The 16962-nt window shown below is 52.5% G+C and overlaps 1 protein-coding gene and 1 long non-coding RNA gene across 2 annotated transcripts; one reads left to right on the plus strand and one right to left on the minus strand.

Moving 5' to 3' along the window:
* The first annotated feature begins 456 nt into the window (after positions 1 to 456).
* On the plus strand, positions 457 to 13433 carry LOC119157955. The gene is made up of 3 exons (XR_005107712.1): positions 457 to 3856; positions 4007 to 4332; positions 10985 to 13433. It is a non-coding gene; the product is annotated as an uncharacterized LOC119157955 (long non-coding RNA).
* On the minus strand, positions 5380 to 13734 carry PLEKHF1 (pleckstrin homology and FYVE domain containing 1). The gene is made up of 2 exons (XM_037409377.1): positions 13668 to 13734; positions 5380 to 8499 (listed from the first exon to the last, which is right to left on the minus strand). Exon 2 carries the CDS (start codon positions 8485 to 8487, stop codon positions 7666 to 7668), a length of 822 nt encoding a protein of 273 aa, XP_037265274.1. The 5' UTR covers positions 8488 to 8499; positions 13668 to 13734; the 3' UTR covers positions 5380 to 7665.
* Positions 13735 to 16962: the final 3228 nt, after the last annotated feature.

The raw sequence follows: 16962 nt of genomic DNA on the forward strand, positions 1-16962 counted from the left end.
CCACATACAGTGGAAGTTGTATTAAGATATGGTCATGCTATTGCTTTGCTTTGCAGAAGAAAAAGTTGTTTTACAGAGACTGATTACAAGGGTCATATGCTGATTGAAAAGTTCCTCATGTTTCCTTTTTGAATGTTTAAGTGTTCTCACAGAACTAATTTAAAGTTTATATTAAAAAAAACCCTCCTTCTCTTCCCCTATTTTGCTGTTCTCCCTGACCCTGCAGCCAGCAGACCCCCAGCTGGCAGAGGTGCCTGTTGTGCAGGGCTGGTTCAGCGGGGGGATGCCCTGCCTGCCGTGCCCTGCGTGGGCAGCTGCCATGTGCCCCCGTCACAGCAGGTGTCCCACTGGCATAGCTGGGCGAGCCAGCTCCAGGAAAACCCTGGAAAATTTTCAGGCTGGAAAAATAAACACAATGGACAAATCCAGGGGAGGGAGGATGGGCAGGGAGGAGAAAGTTCAAGTGCTGCTGGGTGGAAGGCAGAGCTGTACTGGAGGTCATCAGCCTGCTGTGCTTCAGACAGCTGTTAGCACCAGGGCTGGCTCTGGAGCTGCCTGTGAAAACTTGTGTCTGGGGAGATGCATTGCTTGTGCTTGGGTAATGACCAGCTCCTCTGCCTGCTTCCAACGTGGGATCCTTCCCCCATCTTGCACGGGGAAGAGGAGTTGTGACCCTGGGGGCTCCCCCATGCTTCATGGATTGCCCAGATGGTTCTCCAGAGTGGTGAGGGTGCTGAAATGGGAGGCTGTGTGGAGGAGTAACCCGGTTTTTACCAGTCTGTGTCTGACTTGTAAGGTCTAAACCAAGAAATATATCCTTCAGAATCCTTTCTGTGCCGCAGCCATATGCTGGGCTTTGGCTATTGTATGTCCCTGAGGAGAGAGAGGGAATGTCAGCTGGCAGGAGGGATGCTTGCTTGGTGCCTGCCAGGGTGCTTGCAGCGCTGCTGCTCCAGAAGGGGCTGCTTTGGGGCTCCAGGGGTCTGCTGTGTGGGGCTGCCCTTGCTCGGGGGCTACACCAGCTGCATTACAGACCCTGTTTTTACGAAGGTAACGCCTCTAGCTGCTGTATTACAGGAACAGCAATGCTACTGCTGAAGTCTTGAAACAGTGAAGTGTGACAGTCTCCATTTGTTGTTCTCCCTGGATTAACAGCGTAGCTTTACCAGTGGATTTTGTAGAGCCTCTTGTCGATAAGGCTGTTTCCTTGCAAACAGATGGCTGCAGCGTGTGACGTCCCAAGTGCCTGTTGGGACCCAGCACAGATACAGGGGTTGCTCAGCCTGCTGGCCTGCGGGTGCCTCTGCCTTGAATGTGGTACTAGTAGAATGAACAAATGCGTCTGCAGCTGGATACCCAGTGGGACAAGTCCTCCCCTGGGTATGGGACAGGTGTGGCTGACACCAGCCTGTCTCTGTTGAGGTTTGGGGGTAAGGCATCCCCCCTGCAGGAACTGCAGCAGAGGGTTCTGCTGCAAAGGCGCTTGCAGGGGTAACGCACAGCGTCACTCCTCCCTCTGCTCCCCCAGGGCTATTCAGTAAAGTCAGCTGTGTGAGGAGGGTGTGAGGGAGAGCAGCTGGATCCTGCCAAGTCAGTGAAAAACAGCCTCTCCTCGGGAGGAGACACGGCTGCAAGTGGTGTGGGGGTCCCTCCCGCTGTGGAGAGGATGCTCAGACAGCTCCCCCACTTCTGCAGCCCGGCCATGGCAGCTGCTCCGGTACCGGTACCGCTGCGGAGCAGGGCTGGGCTGCCAGGGACGTGCAATGGACCTCTGGCCTCGGTGAGCCGCGCACAGCGCAGCTTTGCTGGGCTGCCTGGCTTAGGGGCTGCTCAGAAACAAGTGTTTAGTCAGTAAACAAGGCCATTTTTTGGAAGGAGCGAGAGACTTGGGCTGGTTTGCCTGAAACTCGCTGCTGAGCAAACACCAAGTCAGAGACTCTGACAGAAACCAGGTCTACCTAGCTGTGGCCTGGGCGCTGGTGGCTCTGGTTTGTGGGTTGTTTGCCGGCTCGCACCGCGGCGTCTGGGCCCTTCAAGACATCTGAGGAGCGTGAGGGGCAGCCCGTGCGTGCCACTCTGCTGGGCACGGGGCTCATCCTGCAGCTCTGGCAGCGTGCGGAGCCAGTGTGCCACGACAGGCTGCCTGGAGCCTCCCCCAGCACCCATGGCCACCCTCCGGGCAGCAGGGCCATGCTCCGAGGCTGTCCCAGGAGAATGGCTACATGGGGATGGGGGGGGTGTTAGGGAACACTGTTCCTCCTGCGGGCTTCGGCAGGAGGGGGAAAAAAAATCTGTGGAGATGCCTCAGTGTCACACTTAACTTTTGCCTCTGGTGTCTGTGGAAGATACTTTATATGTGAAACCACCACAGGTCTGGTTTTACCTGATGTATAACTCGATGAAAACCATGTGTAACTTTTTTTTTTTACTTGTTGCTCTCTGCTAGAGGAAAAGAGGCCCTGTCTGGCCTTGAGTTCATGCTTTTCCCTTCTCAAATCCATTTTTTTCTAAGGTTCTCAGCAAAACACATTGTGTCTAAGACAAAAAAGGAGAGGCTAGACAAAGCTCAAGCAGGGGCGCAGCGTTCCCTCGCTGCATGGGGCATCGCAGGCAGCGGCATGGCTGCCGACAGTGGATGCTGTGCCCCAGGGTGGTCCCATCGCGCATGAGAGGGCACTGCACAGGAGTGCTCTGCTAAAGCAAACCCCCATACCTCCCTCCCCTCTTCTTCCTCTGCCCTTCCCACAACAGCAGACTGGAGAGGTTGTGTAACTCGCTCTGGGCCATGAACCTCTCTATAAGAGGTTTACGGAAAACCTGCTTACGGTTTATTCGCATTTCTGGGCCTTACTGGAAATGAAGCCAAATGCCAAGTTCAGAGGGAGTCGCTCAGCGTCTGTCAGTACTCACACCGCCTCCCTGCCCGTCTGGCAGCCGCCCTCTTGGGACTGCAGCACCGGCTGCTGCGCCTGGTGGGAGGTTTTATCAACAAATGCGTGGCCAGGAGAGGCTCCTTCCCACACACGTGTGTGGCACTGGGGCTTCTCCTGGCTGTAACGTGCGATATAAAACAGACCTGGCACCACCCTGGTCCAGTGCTTTACAACATGGTGTACAGCCTGTGCTTCCCTGGAGTGCAGTGCTCCTCCCCTGGCGCTCTGGAGAACATCTCCAGTGCTCGGCTCTTGGCCAAGGGTTTCTTGGAGATGTTTTACCATACTGTGTCCACCATGGAAGTGACAGTAGCTTAACATCTTCCTGCCGACACCTTTCTTAAAGATCCATGGCCTAGAGCTGAAAGAGTCAGAAACAGAAGCCTGTATTTTTCATTGGAGATGCATCATTTTAAAGCTCAGCAGTAGTTGGGACTATCTGTGCTCCTCGATTCCTCCTGCTAACCAAAAATCCCAGGCTGAGGAATACGAGGAACTGCGCTGCAGCGGTAGTGAGTCAGGAGAGGCCGTGGGCTGTGACAGAGCCAGAGCTCCTGCTTGGATAGGAACTCAGTGTTTGAGTAACTGGGAGCAACTTTCTGCCTGAGAAGCTGGCTTACTCCACCCCGCTGCCTCCAATGGCTTGTGAACTGCTGAGTCAGCTGTTCTGGAGCTGGTGGTATGCCTCGGGACAGCAGGGCACACAGGTCTCATTGAACATCTTTGATCCTTTCTTTTCAGTTCGTTCACATAGCAAATCTCCCCATTACCTTTCCTTCAGCTTTTGTGACTGGCTGCTCCAGCAGCGTCATCCTCTTCCCCACCTTCCTACGGACTTTGGAGAGCAGGAGAGGATTGCCTCGCTGCATGGCCTTGAGTGTTTTCCTGCCTCTTTACTGGGGAATCCCCACCAGTTTCAGCAGGTCTGATGCTAACATTCAGGTTTTGCTTTCTGCGTTCAGCACACTAGTGTTCTGAGTCCTGAGAGCTACAGGGACTGTCCCCTGGCTCTCCCGTGCCCAGCAGAAAAGGAACCATTTTGCTGAGGGCTAAAATCTCTTGCTTTTTTCTAGAAGCGCCTGGGCTCTAGTTTCTGCCCGAGGGAGCAGAAGGAGCATTTTCCAGCCAGCCGGATTCCCTGAACCAGCGCACCCCGGGGTCAGGCAGTGCCGTGGCTGGCGTGCGGTGGGGACAGCTGCTCGGAGCTGTGCCCTGCAGGCTGGGGCCGAGCAGGGAACCCCATCTGGCAACGGATCCCCACATATCGTCTTTGGGAGCCTTTCAAGAGAAGGATGTGACCCCACAACATCCCCAGCCTGCAGATGGTTTTCCAAAGGGAGCATTCAAGCTGCTGCTCTTCCAACTAGTTGCTGGGTTTGAGAACTTTAATGAATCCCAGGTAAGGCATTTATTTAGCTCAAAAAAACCCCACCCACTCCCCCCCCCTCAAAGCATGAGGAAATGCCCCATTAATGCACTGCAGATAGATAGAATCAGGCGAGAAAACTCCAGGCTGGACTGTAACGGCACAGCCCATGATGTATAACCCATGTGTTGAGCAGGACAGCAGCCAGCAGCCCCAGGCTCTCATCCCAGCCCGAGCTCCCCAGCTTGGCTAACAAAACTGCAGGAAGGGGGGGAGAGGCTTTGTTTCAATTTCCTCACGTTTTCCTGGGCAGGCTCCATTTACTATATGCATTAACAGTTAAAAGAGTCACTAGGTTACGTGGGGCTTCCATGTGAAACGTCTTCTGGAAGCCGTGGCAGCCCCAGCCTTGGCGGGTGTCCCCCCCAGTGCTGCTGGAAGCCGTGGCAGCCCCAGCCTTGGCAGGTGTCCCCCCCCAGTGCTGCTGGAAGCCGTGGCAGCCCCAGCCTTGGCAGGTGTCCCCCCCCAGTGCTGCTGGAAGCCGTGGCAGCCCCAGCCTTGGCAGGTGTCCCCCCCCAGTGCTGCTGGAAGCCGTGGCAGCCCCAGCCTTGGCAGGTGTCCCCCCCCAGTGCTGCTGGAAGCCGTGGCAGCCCCAGCCTTGGCAGGTGTCCCCCCCCAGCGCTGCTGGAAGCCGTGGCAGCCCCAGCCTTGGTGGGTGCACGGCTGCAGAGCAGGGAGCACCACAGGCTGCGGGGGGTGATGCACGGGGAGGGGGCTCGGGAGCACACGCAGGGCAGTGTGCACGTCAGAAGCCTCTGGAAGCACAAGTGCTCACATGCACCTCTTCAGCTCCACAACACCACACCTCAGAACAGCAGTGTGTGTTTGTGATGTGAGGGGCCCTTATTCAGTTACTCAGTGTTGCAGCTTTTCCTCCCTTGACTCTTCTCCATCCCCACCTCCTGCAAGGAATGGGGACACACCAGCTGCTGGAAAGTGCGTGTGTTTCCCAAAAGACCATCAACTACAGCATGCACAGCAAAAAGGGGATGGGTTGTTTTTGGTGGAGCTTGCCTGTTTGTTTTTTTGTAGGTTTTTTTTTTTCCTGCTGTGATTAAGAAAAGCTCTTGCTCAACAAGACAGCATTTGTTAGAGACGTGCCTGTCCTTCATTAGTGGATAAAAACAGTTCATAGTTCTTTTGGGGCTGATAATAGCAAGAACTTTGGACAGATAAGATAAAGAAAAGATGAAGTCTAAGAGAACTGAGGAGTAGGTTCAAAACTGAAGTAAGTTTCTGGAGCCAGTTACTAGGAAGAAACTGCGAGTTTTGCCTCAGGAGCAGGGAACTGGAACGTCAGCTATGGATGTGGATTCAGTGGCTGGGCTATTTTTGGCTTGTGAACCACTCCAACAGTTGTTTATTTTTAAGGTCATTTTCTGCTTGCATAGCATGTACACCCTTCTGGTGGGTGGGAGGCATTGTAAAAACAATCACTGCTGTGCAGAGTTATGAACTAAGCTTGGGGAGGGATGGAAAAAACAGAACCTGGTGTACTTACTGCTTTAAAACCCAACAACATCTGCTTAGGTCATAGGGTTTGCTGACCCACTCCAAGTTGTGTCCCCACTGGAAAAATACCATTTCAATTAATACAGACTACTGCAGGGGATTGCAAAAGACTTGGGAAAACTTGGTCAGATGACAACATGGTATAAATAGAAAGGAAGCATCAGATCTGGCAATTATTTTTCACCCCCGCTTACCTTCAAGGAGTAAACAGAAACCCAGACCATTCACCCCATGGCTGAGGAGTCAGAACTCACGCTGGCCGGCCGGGCCTGAATCCCAGCTCTTGTTAAATAACAACACGCTTTATTGTCCTATTTTCCTGGCTTCTTCCTGTTGGCCATATCTTTATTCACACAGTCAAGTGATACAAATTCATTGGAACAGTGGCAGTTTACAAAAGACAGTAAGAATGATTACTTTGAAATTTAAAAAAAACAAAGTTCAGCTATCTGGCAGGCAATGCACTGTTCGGAACAGGTAAGGAAACAGTTTATAACATTGGCAGTGTACTCCCAGCCATGTTCCTTTTCCAGAGCATAAAATATACAATATAAAAATATACTAAAATTAATAATGGAGTCTGTAGAAATGTCTGCCGCAAAACAATTGCTGTTGTCTCATTTTCAGTATATTTACTCCCACGCTATATGATGATAGAATACTTGAATAAACATGGTTTATTTCTAACTTAATTTGAACTTTAAAGTTGATCTCAAGTTAACTGGAAAGTCTTGGGTTCCAACCTTGGAAGTACATAAAGGACCTTAACTTTGGATTTGCGAGACTGATAGACCTGAGATGAGCCCGCAAGAGAGCATTCAATGCCTCGGGCTCCTGCTCGGGAGGGAAGAAGTGGAAGTGCTGTACTTCATAGGATCTTTATTTGGGGTGTTTCCCTGGATTTCAAGACTTTTAACAAGTCTTCCCTGGGCTGTCTTTTTACCTAATAAGCCTGAGTTCGTCAAGTTGCTGGTAATCTTGTGGAACTGCCTGTTTTTGAGATCTGGAGCTCTGCACTTAGTTGAGTCAACTGTGAGAAGTCTCTCCCTCCTTATCTCACCCCTCTGCATAACTTCACCTGTCCCTTTCCCTTCTCCTCCCTCCTGGCCCTGTACCACCCCAACAGCCCCTTTCCATGCGAGAGCTGGATGCTCCAGTGCTTTGCTAAGGCTGCTCACACCAAGCCTCGTACAAGCTCCCTGCATTCGGAGCACGATTCCCGTAGTGTTTCCAAAGTTGAGAGATGCAGGTGTGGACACAGAAGCCTGCTGACCTTACCATGCAGGGGTGAGTGGCTGTCCCCTCAGGCTGGCACGCTTGCAATGACGATCTCTGACGTATGTGCTATGCTTATGGGAAACAGCATCCAGAGTGCTCCTTGCCATAACAGGAACACCCTGCTAGCAGGCAAGCGTGCTTAACTCCAGGATTTCTTGCTCCTTTTTTCTCCCAAGAGCCGATCTCAAAGTATTTGAGAAAAGAAGTTATTATTGTTCTGTTCTTGCAGCCAGGAAGACTTAAGGCACTGAAGGGTGAGCTCATTTGGCCAAGGCTGACCCGCAGGTCTCCGCCCCAGTCCGTGCTTGTCACTGTGCTATTGCTTTCTGCACTCGTGTTGTGTGATACACGTTTTTAGAGGGGTAACCCCATCCCTGCTCCCCATTCAGACACCACACACAGGGGCCAAGATCCACCTTCCTAGGCACGGCCTCCAGAGAAAACATCCAGACAGACAAGCACTGGCGGCCAGAGGCTGGGTTCCCAGTGTCTCAATGCCACTGACTCCCAAGGAGGTCAGCTATGGAAGGATGACCAGGATACTTCTGAGGTATAAAACTCTGTGTCTGCTGGCCACTGGTCAGCTTTGTCATCATCAGACTTGTCACTGTCATCACCACTGGAGGGTTCATAGCCTGGGATGGTAGAGCAGATCGGCTCCGGCTGCTTGCGATCTGCCTCTGCCTCCTTCTTCTTTTCTGCCAGCAGCTGCCTGTAGCACAGGTTGCAGACCCGCAGGGGCTTGGGGGACAGCCGGGGCATCAGGAACCTCTGCCTGGAGCAGTCTGCGCAGACCACAAAGCCACACTTGCGGCAGTGGTGCCGTCGGGTAAGCGTGGAGAACTTGGTCTGCGTGCAGCGCATGCAGATGTCCGTCGCCTTGTCTGGGATCCAGGGGGCCGCATGCTCCGTGGAGGGCTGCCGGCCCGTCTTTGTCAGCAGGTGCCTGATGCACTCCTCCAGGTGGCTGATCCACTCCTTCCTCTCTGTGAGGGAGGCTGCAGAAACCACGAAGGACTTCTTGGAGGTTTTAATCATCCAACGGTTCTTCATCTGCAAGGTGTCTGGCAGCGTCTCCAAAGTGACATCTTCAAGGGGAATAATGTGCTGGGAATTGTACTTCCTTTTGTTGATGACGATGCTGCCGTAGACGAGGATGTCGTTGAAAAGGAAGAATATGCGAGGCTTCGGTTTCTTGCGGCATTCTTTGGTTAAAATCCCTTCTCCTAGAAGGACCCTTCCTGGCACGGCTAAGGGCTGTCCAGAAGCCCCAAAGCAGTTTTCCACAGCAGCAATGCGCTGGCTGTTGATCTCAGTGTTTGCAAGATGGTCCACCATCTCCAGCTTGCTCTGAAGAGAGGAAAATAAAGAGGGAAGTGGTGAAGCTGCAAACATTTGCCCCAGGGTGAGGCTGAGTAGCAAACATATGCAGAGGTGAAATATTCCTAACGCAACCTGAGGTTCCAAGTAATCTCCTTACAACTCCTCACTTTAGTCTGTTACCTTTCTAAATTAGATTTTCAGAATTTCCGACTCAACTTTGCAACAGCCTGGTCTATACTCAGATAGTTCAGTTTGCAGCAGTGGAAGCCCCTGAAGTCAGAGACAGCTCTTCCATTACAGATGTGCTCTTTACCAGGATGACTGTGTGCCCATAGCAAAGGAAGCTGGTTAGTCTGAACCTGCTTTTATGCAGGTGTAAGTACGTGCTCAGCAGTTACCGCTGTGACAGCTGAAGGGTACCAGGATGCCTGTCGTCTATCCCTCTTGGTGCTGGGAGCTAACTGATGCTGGGCTGGATGCAGGCTCAGGGAGGAGACCCGTGGTCTTGGGAGCAAGCCTCCTGTTTCTGACTGCACACCTGCTTTCTTGAGGATTACAGACACATGCACCCCGCAACGTCATTTTTGACCAGAGCTGAGGCAGGAACAAAATGAAGCAATAGCACTTGTTCCCGCTCATCCTCCCTGTGTAACAAAAAAGAGGGGGGAAGAAAAGATAGAAGCACTCGCTATGTGAGTAAACCCACAAAAGCCAAGCCCCTCCTCCATTACCCCAGTTATGCTGGGGCTGCCGGCGCTTCCAGTTAGAAGACACATCATTCTGAAAATAGTCTAATCTCTGCTGAAAGGGAGGCAGAGGGCAGCAGGCTCATCACTCCCCACCCCTCCATGTCCTCCTCCCTCACACAATCTGGGGTTTCGACAGTCTGTTGCGTTATGTTTAACAGAAAAACCTAGGTAAGGGTAACCGAAGCAAAAGCGAATGTTTGCTGTTGGTGGTTTGCTGTACGGGAAGCGCTCTGTGCTGCAAGCTCAATTTTTCGCTGCACCTAGCCCCTCCGGTGCCGGAGGGTGCTGCCCCGAGGCCGGCCGGCCACGGGAACGTGAGTCATTTCCTCCTCCAGCACCAAGGTAGCTCAGCCATCACGAGGCGGCTCCAAGATCACAGGGATGTGTGTCGCCCTGGTTGCTGTTAGTGGTTCACTGAATCACTAAGGCAGAGCCGCTCCCCACCATCTCCCCGGTCCTCCTTGTCCAGAGTGTGCCTGTAGCCATGGAGGCTGGAGGGGAAAGGGAAGAGGAGAAGGGCAACACGTCTGCTCCTGTGTGTTTGGGACAATGACGATTTACAGTCTTCCCTTGCCCTTCACCCCAAATCACCCCTTCGGTATGCTAGAAGGGAAACCACAGAGCTGAAGTTCAAGGCTGCTGCCTGCCGTTTACCTCTTGCCTGGGCTATCTGGCAGACGTACCGGCCAGTTCCTCTGAGGTCCCAGAATTTTCTGTTCTACAGCCGGCAGGGTACAGAGGCACAAAGCTAAGGTGCAGGTTTAGCCCCAGGAGACCTCAATGAAGCAACCTACCCTGCAGAAGTAGCTTTCACAGAGAAGCATCAAGTGGCCAGTGCTCCTGAAAAGCTGGCTTCTTCAGGGTCCCCCTTGAGCTAGAGGGAGGGTCCCAAGACCTCCAGCTTCCTTCTGGAAGGATGTCTATCCTCAGGGCCTCAAAGCACCAGCATGGATTTAATGAAATGGGACAATGTTAAGCGTATCCACGCACATGTGTGTTCTCCAGCGTGAAGGGCAAGTTACAATTAACTGCCACGCTCCGGGCAGGGGGAATCCAGGGGCCTGACAGCAGCACCAGCAGCTGAAGTAATTAACGCCCCAATCAACCTACCATTTTGATACAGGCATGCAGAAGCTGTGCAAAGGGATTTACCCCTGGCCAACAGGAAAGGAGAAAGGCTCCGTTTCCCCTCCTTGATCTGTCAGCCCAGGTGGACCCGTGCACGAAGGGAACTGCTCTGCTGCAGGACATTCATTCAAATCTATTCTCAATTACAACAGTGCAGCACCGTTTTTTTTCTCTGTCCCTCTTAAATACACAAATTAGGCTGAAGAACAAACAGGCAGGGCAAACTAGGATCCACAACTGAACACCACACTCCCTGACTATGAATACCCAGAGTCTCACCTATCCTGGGATGTGGTCTCTCAGGGTTTTCTACAAACAAATGCTTGGATGCAGAGCTTTTGAGTGAAAGAGCAAGATGGGCACACAAAATAAAGGGGAAAAAAAAAATCCTTGAAATTACAGCTTGGGAAGTTTGGTGTGGAAAGACTGTGAATGCAACAAAATACTGTCAAGAATTTTTGGCACCAGCAACACCAAGTGGGATAAACCAAAGCAGTTAATCCTGCTCCCACCAGTTTCCTGTTTCTGGGTTATGGAGCTCCAGCTTTTAGCCTGCTTCTTTTAGTTTTATGTATTTTAGAAGCACGGTCCAACCTCTCAAGCATGTACGGTACTTGACATGACTCTATTTCTAGGGTTCTCCGTGTACTGGCTCCCGGTGGAAATGAAAACGTTCCGTCAGATATGAAGACCATGCCTGCAAAGAGCCAGGAAACATAAGCTCATTTGCAGTGAGGAGTGCAAGCCCTGCTGCCATGAAAGCTTTAGCTGTTGCATTGGTTCGGGCCCCTGCATAGGCCAGAAAGCTCTTGGACTTGCCGTGTGGAGCAAAGGGAGAAGGGGCTGCACAGGGGCTGGATACAACCCCACAATGTGAAAGAAATGAAAGTGAGCTGTCACGACACATCGCACTTCCACCTGCAAGGTATGTCCTTATTCCTCCACCCTCTGGTTTGCTACCTAGCTAAAATGTCACAAATTAACCAAAAGCTAACTGTTCTGGGAAAAATCTTCCCTGCTAAGACTAAAAGTATCAGCTGCTGCTCTAGTCCAGGGTATTTCCCAAAGGAGTCTTCCCAGAGAAGCAAAAGCGAGCAATTTTCTTCCACCTCTCTCCCCTCAGGCACAAATGATTGGAGAGCTGCACATACACATACCAAGCAGTAAAAAAAATAGGAGGGGTGTGATTCACATCACCTACCCTTGGACTTGGACAACTAACTCTACACGATCCCTTTTCAGCTAAGGGGGGAGAAACAGCCACCTGCCAAGGGTGACTCACCTCATCCCACCACGCACAGGATCAATCCTGCCCCAAGTCTTAGACAGTGCTCAGCTGCAGTGCCCACATACAAGCCAATTTCACATTGATATCGTGACTCACTGCAAATAATACTCTGTTTGGCTTTCAGATGGAAGTATTATGTGAATGTGGTAAAGATAGATACCTGCTGGGAGGTGAGAGTCTCTCCCTTTGGCACAACAGTGTCGAGAGATAAAAATGAGGATATAAATTGTAATCTATTTTATTCATTACAGTAAATATTTTGTTCGTGTTTGTTCTGCCAGGTCAGCAGGGTCACAGGGCCTATTACCAAGTGATACACATGCACATGCACCACGTGCAGCAGAAGCTTGCACAGCTGAAACGAGGGTGGGAAGGATGGATGTACTTTACTGGCATGCTACTTTCCACAGGAGTTTTTGGCATGGCAGAGTTTGGGGTTGTTTTTTTCATCTAGATCTGTTGGTTCTGCATGTGATCAATACTATGCAGTGAATCTATAACTCAGTGAATATAACTGATATTCACGGGGAAAAATATGCTGTTTGGCACTCCACTCCAGCAGTAAGCAAGCCACGTCTTTTAACAATGAGCGCTTGTTCACTTGTGATTATAAACAGCCATGTTGATGCATGCCAGCAGAGCATTTCAACTTAAGCTCCTGGGTCAGCGAGTCTGGGGTATGTTTTTCAGGTCTGTGTGTACCTAAGGCTTAGGCATAGCAATGCAGTGAGCTGTTCTACCTGATTCTTCCGTTCTTGCTGTCAAACAGAATTGACGGTCTCGGTATCCATTGCATACCTAACGCATAGCAGATGCAAGGGATGGTCCTCGAGTACTGGCACACTGAGATCTGACTGCTGAGGGCCACCAGCAGAAAATGCCCTGAGCCTCGTCCCTCTCTAGCTCTCCCTTACTCCCTCCTTCTGCTTTGCTCAGCTTGAGAAGCCTCTCCTGGAGTTAGGGCTGGTGTAAGCTCTTCCTCACCAAGCACGGTAAGCAGGATGCAGCCACCTTTTTGCCAGAGCAGGCATTTGGAACAACGCAGTTCCTCTCTTTTTGCTGCCGGAGGGGATTTTGGCTTGCCTGTCCCTCTCTCCCAGCCGTGTTGTAACTGCTGGGCCACCACAGGCAAGGGGGGCAGGCTCTGGCACCCACTTCCAGCTGCGCTCACGAGGAACCCGGCTCGGCACACGGACTTTTTGGGACAGACCGTCACATCGGGCCTTTGATTGAGAAATGCCACCAGTCCTGGCAGGATACGGGCTAACCAAGCTACTGAGCTTCTTGCCACTGTCGCTCTGGTTGCCCTGGGCTTCTGGCACGTACGGCCAGAGCAAGGGGCCCGCTGAGCGGCAGCGATGGCGAGCACGGGCTGATGCTACCAAGCCCGGGCCGCCGCTCTTGCACGTGCCCCCGGGCGCAGGCATCCCAGCGGCTTTGCAGGGGAACGAAGGAAAACCCGAAACTCCGGGAGGAGCCTCCCCGCTGCTTCGGCGCCGCTCTCCGTCCTCGCACGGGGCCGCGGGCAGGGCCGGGCCCCCCGGCAGCCCCCGCCGCAGCAGCCGCACCGCAGCCCGTGCTCGGGCCGTGACAAACTGCACCGGCGGGACGGCCGGGCACGGCGGGAGGAGGCGGGTTCCCGGTCTCCTCACGTGCCTTTCAGAGCTGTACGGCCCGGGGGGGTCCTCCTGCCGCCGGACCGGCTTCGGTACGTGGTCAGGGTCGGTCAGTAACGAGGCTCCCCCAAACCCCCACTTCCACCGTCCCGCCGGCCGGCGCAGCAGCCGGGTAAGCGCTGCTCGGCCGCCCCCGGAGCGGGACACCCCACGCGTGGCGGGGCACCCCCAGGCGGGCGCAGGTCCCGCACGGCCGGGCCCTCCCGGCGGCGAGCACGGCCCCCCCCCGTCCCACGGCAGGCGGAGACGGTTCCCCTCCCGCTGCACCGGCCCGGCGGCGGAACCCCCCGACCCTTCCGGAACTCTTCCTTGCCGCAAAGGCTCGCCCGCCCCGCCGAACCCGCGGCCCCGTACCTCCGCGGCAGGACCCCGGCCGCCTCTGGCGAGCGCTCCCCTCCCGCCCCGCGCCGGGCGGCTCCGCTCCGCCGCCGGGCCGGGCTGTGGCCACGCCCACCCCGCGCCCGCCGGCCAATGGGCGCCGCTCGGCTCTGGCTGGGCGGCGGCCAATGGCGGAGCGGGGCAGGCGGCGGCGGGCGGGGTACCGCTAGGGGGCGTCCGAGGACGGGCTCCCCCGCTGCCCCCCGCTGTCCCCCGCTGCCCGGGTTGCCTGGCGGCGCCCTCGGCCCTCCGCGGCGGCGGCGGCCCGGGGCCTTCGGGCCTCTCCGCCTCAGTGCTGGGGCTTTTCCCCCCGGGGGTACTCCGGTGTGTGGCTGCTTGTGCCACGGGCCCCGAGCGCCCCTCCGGAGGGCGGAGGCCTTAGGCGCCCCTCAGCGGGTGCCCGGGCTGGAGGCGCGGCTGGGCCGAGCTGCCGCCTGGCCTGGCGCTGTAACACAGCCCCCGGCTGCCCGCGCTGATCTATAATTCAGGCGCTTACTCACTTCCTGTAATAGCTTTTCTATTTTTAATGGGAACTGATGGACCTGTCAAAGTATTTGAAATGTTTCTTTTCTCCAGGTTTTCGTTTTCTTTGGTAATAATAAGGTCGGCTGGGAAGCTCGTGGTGAACCTTAGCGCTGAAGTGCTTAGGCTGTCACGAGAATTTCTTTCCACAAGACCTTATCCCTCGTACTGCGTGTTTGTGTGGGATGGGTGGACGAGTTCAGGTGGCTCCCTGGCAGGGTACAGGGAGGGTTGTGGGAAGGCTGTGGGTTGCCAACGGGCTTGTGAAACCTGGGAGAAGAGAGCGCGCTGCAGAGGGCAGGCAGCTGGCCTGAGCAGGGCTATTGCTGGGGCCTCAGTGTGGGGCCTTTCCTGGCCTTAAGGGAGAACGGGGCTGAGCTGTTGGCGGGAGTGGGGGCAGAGCCCTTCCAGACCAGTTCTCGCAACTGGGAGCTGGTTTGGGTTGAGCCCGGACACCAGCCATCTCCATCTGGGCTGCCTTGTGAGCAGCCTTCTGCGTCTGGGGAGTTCTGCCCAGCTTAGAAATTAATCCTTGGCAAAATGTTAGGTTTATTTCTTTTTTTTTACATAAAGCTATCTGTAAATATTCAAAGTGCTGAACTAAATATGTCAGAGTTTGTCTTAGCTGCCAGAATAATTCAGATCTAACCAGCGCTAGATTATTACTCTTAAACTGTTTTTTCCCCCTCTGCTAGTCTGAGTTTGCTTTCATCTTATCCTAATCATAGTCTTTATCACTGAAATGTAGTACTTTGATTTATTTTTCTTGTTGTTTCTCAATATGCTCATCTGGGCAATAATCGTTACAAGTTGGCCAAATGTTGCATTGTGTTAGCCAAACAGCCTGAGATGGGAAGGTTGTTTCCACTTTTAGTCAGAAGTAGAGGTGTGTTCAGGCAACTGCTGCATGAGGCAAGGGAAGCCTGGAGGTACAGGCTGGGCGTGCAGTCAGTGTTAAGTCAGTTGCACTTGAGAGCTGACTTTCTGTTGGTATTTTGTTTGTTTTGGAAGCTGTCACATCCTTGTTTGAAGCCCTTACTGAGATACAAACTCAAGAGTTTAACCAGTAATCTTAGGAGCTATTTGATAGGCAGGGTCAGGAGCTCTTTTTTTTCCTGGCTGTTAAAGTGAAACATTTGTGGGACCACTTGAAAAAGCTGTAGCCCAAATTGCCAGCTTTTCATGAAACTGGAGCAAGGTAAAGAGACTTTATCTGATCTATTGCCTCTGGTGTTTTCTCCAAAACCACTTGTTTCTCAGTAGCAGAAATATCTTGCCCAACTGGGATGCAATAATTTCAAAGCAAGTAAAGGAAACTGCAGCTGCTCAGCTGAGTCAGCCAAAGGTAAGCTCTGCAGGGGAGAAAATGGCTTTTTATTATCTTCTAGTGGCAAAATTACTACAACAGCCTGCAGGAAAAGATTAGATTATAATAGTAACAAAAACATCTGTTAAATTCTGAGCTCAGTGTATGTTTAATGGATGTTTTTCTAGAAAAAAACACCAAAACAACAGAAAAAAAAACCCACCAAAAAACCAGGCAATTGATAGAATTATTTTGAATAAAACTCGAGATTCAGTTTGGGATGTTAGGAACCCACCAAGATAGACAGTGGTTTTAACTAATTGGCTACATGGAGCATTTCATCAGTGGATGAGACAGCTTTTAGCTATGGAGATTTTATTGAACTGAGCTTGGAATACTCCTGTTCTTTAATGAGTGAGTAAGTCAACATGTGTTCATTTTACGGGTTACTTGTAAGCATGAATAACCTCTGTCCTATACTCACTGAGAGCGCAGTGTGCATGGAGGGATGAATGTTTGTTTGATCTGGCTCCTGGTGGATTTAGCTAATCAGCCAATTTTAGAAATGTATGAATTGCTGTGATTGATTTGTGTCTCTGAAGCCCTACGAGCATCATTTGCATGCTTTAAAAATGAGGTGCTTCCAAGTCTGATGGTGCAGAAATCAGAGCCCTGCTCAGCTCTGTCAGTACAGACAAACTTCAGAACATGGGTTTCCAAAATATCCCTAGTCCACATGCCTTGAGACTGCTGCCAGACAAACCCGTTTCAGAGGGTTGTTGTGCCCTCGGGGCTTCTCTCAGCCCACTGGGGGAAGTTACCCACTTCTTGAGTTGTTCCTGAGAGCCTGGCTGCAAAATGATTCTCAGAGTGATGAAAGTATTCCTGCAAGCAACCTTGAGACCTGCTTGCTCGGCTGCCTTTTGCATAAGGAAGCAATACACAGTCTGTGCTTTTTACAGTGCCGTTCCTGTGCTTTGCACGTGTGCAGCACTTTATGCTAAGGATCTTGAAGTGCAGCATAAATTCTAATAACTGTGAGGCTTTGTACCCTCCTCATGGAGTGTAAAACTGAAACTTGGAGAGTTACATATGGTCATGCACCGTTTGATCACTGAAACAGGAGTAGTGGGTTGTTTGCTATTGTTTTCAGCAGTCCCAGGCTCTGGCTCAATATGAATCACTCAGGAGGCCGAGGAATGTCCCCCAGAGCTCCTGACTCACAGCCCCGTGTGTCTCACCACAGGGTCATGTCCTGGCTCAGAAATCTCAGTAATTGTTACAAAAGCCGTGGAACATAAGGAGCACAAACCCACTCACACTTGGAGATTCTAAAGTTGCAATTTTGCATCATAAGAGCCTTTATGTTTGCTGTGCCTTGCCCTTACCTGCTCAGACTTTCAGCCCCTTGTCACATACGTGCAGTGTTGTGCATAGCCTTTA

The sequence above is a fragment of the Falco rusticolus genome, chromosome 15, assembly GCF_015220075.1.
Source record: "Falco rusticolus isolate bFalRus1 chromosome 15, bFalRus1.pri, whole genome shotgun sequence".
In the NCBI taxonomy this organism is placed as follows: domain Eukaryota; kingdom Metazoa; phylum Chordata; class Aves; order Falconiformes; family Falconidae; genus Falco; species Falco rusticolus.

Bases quoted from the DNA above. Each gene is read 5' to 3' on its own strand.
- PLEKHF1 (XM_037409377.1), bottom strand. From the start codon at position 8,487: ATGGTGGACCATCTTGCAAACACTGAGATCAACAGCCAGCGCATTGCT.